Source organism: Salvelinus sp. IW2-2015, linkage group LG2 (assembly GCF_002910315.2).
Source record: "Salvelinus sp. IW2-2015 linkage group LG2, ASM291031v2, whole genome shotgun sequence".
Classification (NCBI taxonomy): Eukaryota; Metazoa; Chordata; class Actinopteri; order Salmoniformes; family Salmonidae; genus Salvelinus; species Salvelinus sp. IW2-2015.
In genome coordinates this window covers 38,037,374-38,046,862 of record NC_036839.1, presented here as the reverse complement: position 1 = coordinate 38,046,862, position 9,489 = coordinate 38,037,374, and the positions used below count along the sequence as shown (strand labels likewise).

The 9,489-nt window shown below is 48.0% G+C and overlaps 1 protein-coding gene across 1 annotated transcript in view; it reads left to right on the top strand.

Moving 5' to 3' along the window:
• Window positions 1–1,899, top strand: part of LOC139028584 (uncharacterized) — a 9,097-nt gene extending 7,198 nt beyond the window's left edge. The window contains exons 3-6 of the mRNA XM_070446392.1: window positions 869–1,199; window positions 1,282–1,342; window positions 1,561–1,695; window positions 1,803–1,899. Coding sequence (XP_070302493.1) covers window positions 869–1,199; window positions 1,282–1,342; window positions 1,561–1,695; window positions 1,803–1,899 — 624 coding nt within the window. The remainder of the gene's footprint in view (window positions 1–868; window positions 1,200–1,281; window positions 1,343–1,560; window positions 1,696–1,802) is intronic.
• Window positions 1,900–9,489: the final 7,590 nt, after the last annotated feature.

Sequence of the window (9,489 nt, the reverse complement as noted above, 5' to 3'; positions counted from 1 at the left end):
GGTCCTTAATTTATAAAAACACAATTTTTTTCCACACTGTCCACGCACTGACATAGTTTGTCTTTGTACTGTTTCTATGTTTTGTTTGGGTCAAGGGTGTGATGTGATGGGCATTCTACTGTTTGTATGTCTAGTTTTGTCTATATTCTCTGTGTTTGGCCTGAATTGTGGTGTTCTCAATCAGAGGCAGGTGTCAGTCGGTGTCTCTGATGGGAGCCATATTTAGGTAGCCCTGTTTGGGTCATTGTGGGGTTGTGGGTGATTGGTTCCTGTTCCGTTGTTTCTGTGTCTAACCATAACAGGACTGTTTTCGTTTTCGTTCGTTTCCATTTGTTGTTTTGTTAGTGTTCAGTTTGCATTTTTAAAAATATGGAAACGTACCACGCTGGCGCATAAGGTCCCTTCCGATCCTTCCCTACTACTCCTCCCAGAAGAGGAGGAAGATCGAGCGTTACAGAATCACCACCAAACCGGATCAAGCAGCGTGGGAACAGGCAGCAGCAGCAAGCGGCCATGTCAGGAACTCCTGGAACATGGGAGAGGACCTTTTTAAACGGAGAAGGACCCTGGGCTCAAGGCTGGAGATATATTGCTGGCCCTCGGGAAGAGCTGGTAGGCCAGCGTAAAAGCTGAGAGGCGGTGGTAGAGGAAGCAGCATCGAGGCGCGGCTGGAAAGCCAGAGAGGCAGCCCCAAAAATGTATTGGGGGGGGGGGGGAACACGAGGAGTGTGGTTAAGTCAGAGTAAGGAGACCTGAGCCAACTCCCGTGCTTCCGTGGAGATGAGAGGGTTCGGGCAGGCACCGGTTATGTGGAGTATGCACATGGTGTCTCCAGTACGTGTGCCTAGGCCCGCGGTGCGGTACATAGCAGCGCCTCGTATCGCCCGGCGCTAGAGTGGGCATCGAGCCAGGTGCCCATGAAGCCGGCTTACGCATCTGGTCCTCCAAGTGCGTCTCTCGGGCCGGGGTAACTGGCACCAGCCTCAGCGCATGGTGTCCCCGGTTCGCCAGCCACAGCCCAGTTGCGGCTATCACTGGCATGTCTACGGGGGGACCCATTCAGCCAGGTAAGGTTGGCAAGGCTGTGCTCGAGACCTGCAAGTGCGCCTCCAACGGTCCGGTCTATCCGGTGTGCCTCCACGTATCAGCGCCCTCCTGTGGTAGCTCCCCACGCACCAGCCCTCCTGTGGCAGCCCCACGTACCAGAACCCGGTGGCAGCCCAACGCACCCAGGCCTGTCTCTCTGGTTTCCTTCCTCCCAGGTGATCTCCGTCTGTCCAGCGCCCTCCGAGTCTCCTCCTGTCCACGCCGCCTTGAGCCGCCCGTCTGTCCTGAGCCGACCGTCTGTCCCTGAGCCGCCCTGAGCCGCCCGTCTTGTCCTGAGCGCCTGAGCCGCCCCGTCTGTCCGAGCCGCCTGAGCCGCCCGTTTTGTCCCTGAGCCGCCTGAAGCGCCGGGTCTGCCTGACCGCCCTGCGCCGCCCGTCTGGCCTGAAGCCGCCCGTCTGTCCTGAGCGCCCGTCTGTCCTGAGCCGCCCTGAGCCGTCTCCGTCCTGTCCTTAGCCGCCCGCCTTCCCTGAGCCCGCCTGAGCCGCCCGTCTGTCTGAAGCCGCCCGTCCGTCCTGATGCCGCCCGTCCGTTCCTGAGCCGCCCGTGTACTCGTCCTGAGCCGCCCGTCCGTCCTGAGCCGCCCGTTCCGTCCTGAAGCCGCCTGAGCCGCCCGTCCGTCCTGAGCCGCCTGAGCCGCCGTCCGTCCTGAGCCGCCCGTCCGTCCTGAGCCGCCTGAGCCGCCCGTCCGTCCTGAGCCGCCTGAGCGCCGTCCGTCCTGAGCCGCCTGAGCCGCCCGTCCGTCCTGAGCCGCCTGAGCCGCCCGTCCGTCCTGAGGCCGCCCGTCCGTCCTGAGCCGCCTGAGCCGCCCGTCCGTCCTGAGCCGCCTGAGCCGCCCGTCGCAGCGCCTGCACTCCAGTCCAGACCGCCTGAGCCGCCTTCAGTCGAGGCGCCTGAGCCGCCCTTCATGTCCGGAGCCGCCCTCAGTCCGGAGACGCCCCTCAGTCCAGAGGCGCTCCTCAGTCCAGTGGGGCGTTTATTAGGGTCCCCAGTCCAAGGTCGGCGGCGAGGGTCGCCGCTCCAAAGAGGCCACTGAAGCGGGCTAAGACTATGGTGGAGTGGGGTCCACGTCCCGCGCCAGAGCCGCCACCGCCGCCACGCGGACAGATGCCCACCCAGACGCTCCCCTATAGGTTTAGGTTTTGCGGCCGGAGTCTGCACCTTTGGGGGGGGGGGGTACTGTCACGCCCTGACCATAGTTTGCTTTGTATGTTTGTATGTTCCTGTGTCTGTGTCTAACCATACAGGACTGTTTCGTTTTCGTTCGTTCTCTTTGTTGTTTTGTTCAGTTGTTCAGTTTGCTTTATTAAATAAATGTACTCCTCCTCAGAAGAGGAGGAAGACGAGTGTTACAACACACAGATATTATATATGGAATAATCGGGTATATTGTATAAAATACTTCTTTGTTTTTAGAATATTGGTTCCGAAATAATATCCTATTGGTGAGCCAACTGGTAAATGCAGAGGGTCAGTTATAAGGAATTCTTATCTCTTTACAAGGTCCCTGTAACACCTAAGATTTTGCAATTGTTTTAGACGCCACCCTCAGGTGTTGCTCTGTTATTCAGGAATGTGTCAAGACCTGACCCTCAGAGCCTACCTTCTATTGACCCTGTAGACTCATCAGTAGGAAAGATTTGTTTCTCTTTTGGCCCATTCAACAACAGAGCGATACGAACCTTGTTTCAGCAGGAGTTGTATCTATACCTTATGTCATGCCTTATGGAATGGACTTATTGATAATATCTGTTGGAAAAAAGTTTGGATGTTGCCACACACATACCTACTTGTTAACAAAATTAAGAGATTTCCTTTAAAATTATTCATAAATATTATCCTGCCAACCACTATATGAAGAAGTTTAAGGAAAACATCAACTCAAATTGCTCCTTTTGTAATGACCACCCGCAAACAGTGTTGCATCTTTTTGGCATTGTATACATGTAAGAAAACTGTGGAAAGACATCAGTAGATTTATAATTGAACACATTTATGAAGATTTTACACTATTGTGGAGAGATGTACTGCTTGGATTCTTTACATACGATAAAAATAAGCTGAAATTTTTATGTAATTAATTTCATTATTTTTTGGCCAAATTTCATATACACAATGTAAATTTACTAACAAAAAAACACATTTTCTTACCCTACAAGAAATTGAACTGTATTTTAAGACTATTAATACTCTACTAACAAAAAATCTGTTAGAATTGTAAGTGTATGTACAGTATGTCCCTTAAGGTCCTTATGTAATTGTAATGTGATATTGTACCCCCTGAGCTCGATTGTCCATTATATATAATCTATATATACTTGTGTTCCCTTATGTACTTTCTGTATTGATTTGTTGTTAAATAAAAAATAAAAAATAAAATATATAAAATAATATATTATACACTGCTCAAAAAAAATAAAGGAAACACTTAAACAACACAATGTAACTCCAAGTCAATCACACTTCTATGAAATCAAACTGTCCACTTAGGAAGCAACACTGATTGACAATAAATTTCACATGCTGTTTGTGCAAATGGAATAGACAAAAGGTGGAAATTATAGGCAATTAGCAAGACACCCCCAAAAAGGAGTGATTCTGCAGGTGGTGACCACAGACAACTTCTCAGTTCCTATGCTTCCTGGCTTGATGTTTTGGTCACTTTTGAATGCTGGCGGTGCTCTCACTCTAGTGGTAGCATGAGACGGAGTCTACAACCCACACAAGTGGCTCAGGTAGTGCAGTTCATCCAGGATGGCACATCAATGCGAGCTGTGGCAAAAAGGTTTGCTGTGTCTGTCAGCGTAGTGTCCAGAGCATGGAGGCGCTCCAGGAGACAGGCCAGTACATCAGGAGACGTGGAGGAGGCCGTAGGAGGGCAACAAACCACAGCAGCAGGACCGCTACCTCCGCCTTTGTGCAAGGAGGTGCACTGCCAGAGCCCTGCAAAATGACCTCCAGCAGCCACAAATGTGCATGTGTCAGCATATGGTCTACACAAGGGGTCTGAGGATCTCATCTCGGTACCTAATGGCAGTCAGGCTACCTCTGGCGATCACACGAGGGCTGTGCGGCCCCACAAAGAAATGCCACCCCCACACACATGACTGACCCACTCCAAACGGTCATGCTGGAGGATGTTGCAAGGCAGCAGAACACTTTCTCCACGGCGTCTCCAGACCTCTGTCACGTCTGTCACATGTGCTCATGTGCTCAGTGTGAACCTGCTTTCATCTGTGAAGAGCACAGGGTGCCAGTGGCGAATTTGCCAATCTTGGTGTTCTCTGGCAAATGCCAAACGTCCTGCACGGTGCTGGGCTGTAAGCACACCCCACCTGTGGACGTCGGGCCCTCATACCACCCTCATGGAGTCTGTTTCTGACCGTTGAGCAGACACATGCACATTTGTGGCCTGCTGGAGGTAATGTTGCAGGGCTCTGGCAGTGCACCTCCTTGCACAAAGGCGGAGGTAGCGGTCCTGCTGCTGGGTTGTTGCCCTCCTACGGCCTCCTCCACGTCTTCCTGATGTACTGGCCTGTCTCCTGGTAGCGCCTCCATGCTCTGGACACTACGCTGACAGACACAGCAACCTTTTTGCCACAGCTCGCATTGATGTGCCATCCTGGATGAACTGCACTACCTGAGCCACTTGTGTGGGTTTGTAGACTCCGTCTCAATGCTACCACTAGAGTGAGAGCACCGCCAGCATTCAAAAGTGACCAAACATCAGCCAGGAAGCATAGGAATTGAGAAGTTGTCTGTGGCACCACCTGCAGAATCACTCCTTTTTTGGGGGTGTCTTGCTAATTGCCTATAATTTCCACCTTTTGTCTATTCCATTTGCACAACAGCATGTGAAATTTATTGTCAATCAGTGTTGCTTCCTAAGTGGACAGTTTGATTTCACAGAAGTGTGAATTGATTGGAGTTACATTGTGTTGTTTAAGTGTTCCCTTTATTTTTTTGAGCAGTGTATATAACTTGCACAAGCCTGTTTGTCATAGCAACAGTAACTATGTGGCAGAGTTGTGGGAGAGAAGCAGCGAATCAGCATCCAAAACCTTTATTTGTGACGCAGACCTCCGACCTTCTCCCCAACCCATTTTGAACTCTGTTTCAACAATCATCAGCTGATTCAGAAAATTATTTCCCTTTGACAGTAAAGTGAACCGCTGATAGCACTTGAGTTGAAGAGTTTTTATTTATTTATGTGTCATACGTTACGAAAATGGATAATCCAACTATACAGACAAATATGTAGTACTATAGCCTTTTTAAAACAGTTTTAAAATCTAACAACGTTTTTCCTTGTAATTCATTTGATTTAATGGCTTCACCTGTGTCCTCAACAGTCAGGGTAAAACATTACAATGTTATAGTCTTGTGACTATCTCAGCATATCGTTGATTGACAAATGGGAACAATGGGAGAGATGGACAAATGCTGATTTCAAAACAAAATGGACTACATTCTCATTCATATTATCAAGACATGAGGTGGATATCAAAAAAGTTTTAAAGAAATGGCTTGCCTTAAATTTGAACCTTGAATATATCTTTAGTATATCAGTGGCAATTTTAGCATGTACATCTTCGTGGGGCAAACTCAAAAATTGTTTTTTAGATGCATGCCAGCAAAGCCACTACACACACACAACACTAACAATACTAATGGCACTATAACGTTGACAAACGGTGCCCACAAACTGTTAGGGCCTACATAAGCTGTCCAACAGCAGAGTCCCACAGCAGTCCCAAACACCTTTACCACTGCTACACCTGGCGATCAGCGGAGCCTTGTCTGGCAGCGAAACAGTTCAATCAGACCATTTTACTGCCTTTTAAAAACACATAGCTGATATGGCTGTCTTGCTTCAGCAAATTTGGTTTCTCCTGACAATTGAGATGTACAAACTATGGCATAAGGGGACGACGAGCGGATAAGAGGCAATCCGAGTTCCTTGTCTTGTACTCACTGAAGTCTGAGATTTCCCAGTTCCGAGTTTCCAGCTTGTTTGAACGTGGCAGAAGTCATGCTGGATTGACAGCATGGCCAATGTATTCAAACTTTTCTGGCCCATGGCATTACCACCTTTTTCGTGATATCCAATTGGTAGTTACGATCTTGTCTCATCGCTGGAACGCCCCTACGGACTCGGTGAAGGTCGAGAGCCAAGCCGAACTGCTTTCTTGACACACTACTTGCTTAACCAGGAACCCAGCCGCACCAATGTGTCGGAGGAAACACTGTTGAACTGACGAACAAAGTCGACCGACCGGCCCTCCACAAGGAGTCGCTCGAGCACGATGAGACAAGGACATTCCGGCCGGCCAAACCCTCCCCTAACCCGGACGACGCTGGGCCAATTGTGTGCCGTCCCATGGGTCACCCTATCACGGCCGGCTGTGACACCATCCTGGGATCGAACCCGGGCCTGCAGTGGCACCTTAACACTCATTGTTGAATTTACGATTTCCAACTTGTTGTGTATGTTTACGGCCGATGAGCACCGATACGTTTAATCTATCATTTCTCTTCATTTGACAAGGATTGAAAAGGACAAGCAGTCCAATCATCAATGTAATCAAGTCAGCCATCTACTGCGCATCTTTTCAATCCTTGTCAATGAGAGAAATGAATAGTATAAAACGTATCTGGTGCTCATCGGCGTAAACATTACACAACAAGTTTTGGAAAATCGTAAATTCAACAATGAGTGTTAAGTGCCACTGCAGGCCGGGTTTCATCCCGGATGTGTCACGAGCCGGCCGTGATAGGGTGACCAATGGGAACCGGCAACACAAATTGCCCAGCTCGTCCGGGTATGGGGAGGTTTGGGCCGGCCGGCCAGAAAACAGACACAAGACTATTTCACGTTCTTTAATAAAAGACTCCTAAACACAAACAGGCAATAGGTCATACAGCTGGCTTCACATTTTCCCTGTGTAACAGTATAACTTTAAACCGTCCCCTCGCCCCGACACGGGCGCGAACCAGGGACCTTCTGCACACATCAACAACGGTCGCCCACGAAGCATCGTTACCCATCGCGACACAAAGGCCGCGGCAACACTACTTCTAGGTTTCAGAGCAAGTGACGTAACTGATTGAAACGCTAGTAGCGCGTACCCGCTAACTAGCTAGCCATTTCACATCCGTTACACCTGCCAAATAGGCCTACAAGGAAACTCAATGTATCTCAACGAAGTTGATTGTGTGAGGGGGTCTGTGTGCTGCGAAGTACCTTCCACAAAAAGTTTAGCTCGCCAAAAAGACACGTAAGCACGCGTGTGTGTGCGTGCGTGCGTGCATGTGTATACATTCATCTGTGTGTGTGTGAGTGTGAGTGTGTGTGTGTGTGTGTGTGTAGTTTTGGTGAGATGTGTGGTGTTGTTGTTGTAGTGGTCCATTTGTCTTACCCTGGTCACACCTCACCACTTTTCTACAAATGTCCATGGCAGTATACTCATCTTGGTTACCAAAGCATGTAAGTCACTTGTGATCGATACAGCCTGCAGGCTGAGTGTGGCTCTGTGGTTACAGGGATCTGAGAGTTTGTCTGAGGTTGACAGACATCGGTGTGTGTTATTATGCTTCTCAGATGAATAAACTGGAAACTGGGAGAGCCATGTGTGCAAACAAATACTTGAGTCATTCATTCTCTCTCTCTGTCTGTCTGTCTAGACAGGATCCAACAGGGAGATCACTGAACCGTCCTTCTGCCTCACACTTCAAAAGACAACCATAAAAAACCCAGAGTTTACACCTCAGTCCGCTACTCCCCCTTGGTCACGATTCTAAGGGTAAGGAATGAGATGGAATGGAATCTGAWGTCAGCACATGCTTTGAGCTTTTCTTTAAGTTAAGAGCTTCAGTGTCAGGCTTGATTGGCAGTGTCCCCGTTTGATGACATCACTGTGAAGATGGATGAGTGTTTGGCCGCGGTCCACAGCTAAGGCGAGGCCGACGCAACAAACATGGTTGTTAGCCACATCATCCACTGTGTCGTCGACTGTGTACGACTGTGTCGTCGACTGACACATTTCTATAACATATGATGTGGTTAGCTAATACAAAAAATACCTATCCAACTGCACACATACATTAGACACTGGTCAATTTGTTTAGAGCCACATCAATGATATTTAGTTAATCAGTGTCAGGGAGAGAGGAAACCCAGCAAGACTGTGGCCTTCAAGGACTGTAGACTAGCAGATGAGTGCAAGAATAAATACAAGTATTAGAGCTCCTATTGTAGGCCATGGGCTACTTTTGTAAATGGAATAGTTTCATTAAACCACAGCAGATATGAGCAGATATGAGAATCAGGGAATAAAGTACCTAAACATCTCTTACCAATCAGATGAATGCCTCAGAAACTTTAGTATTCTCTGACATTAGAATGTTCTGAGCAGAATGTTCCACAATCGTCAGTAGGCTAGACATGGTGGAATGCTGGTGTCTTCCAAAGAACATTCTTCCACACTGACCTGTATGAGAGAGAGTGGACATTCTGGATGGTCCTGGCACTGACCAGGTCAAGGATCAGGGAGTTGGAGGGTCACAGCTACTGAGCTACAGGCTCTGACGACCTGGAAAATTCAACTTCAATCCACCATTTATGCTCAAAAGACCCAAGGCATCGCCTATGTCACGTTTAGTATGGTTACATAAGGCGGAAGGATACTTAGTACAACAACAAAACTGGGTGGTTGGTCGGGGTGGARGGGTGGGTGTATAATGCTTACATCTAGCAACCCAAAGGCTGTGCATTCGAATCTCATCAAGGACAACTTTAGCTTTTAGCTAATTAGCAACTTTGCAACTACTTACTACTTTTTAGCAACTTTGCAACTACTTAGCATGTTAGCTAACCCTTCCTCTAACCTTTTAACCTAACTCCTAGCCTTAACCCTAACCTTAACCCCTAGCTTAGCTAACGTTAGCCACCTAGCCACCTAGCTAACATTAGCCACAACAAATTGGAATTTGCAGCATATATGTTTTGCATTGGTAAGATATTGTACGAATTACAATTCGTAACATATTGGACGATTTGCAATTTGTAACATATACCAATTGTCATTTGTAACATTTCATACAAAATGATTGATGAACATCCACAAAGTAATACATACCATATGAAACGTAACATATCATACTCATTTCAGTTGAAGGCATACAGCTGTAAAATGACTAGATATCCCCTTTTTCCTTTCCTTTCCTAATTGGAGTGTCCCGGATTTACATTTACTATGTATTGTCTACCCCTGTCACGCCTGACCATAGAGAGACGTTTTATTCTCTATGTTGGTTAGGTCGGGGTGTGACTAGGGTGGGTATTCTAGGTTGTTTTATTTCTATGTTGGCCTGGTATGGGTCCCA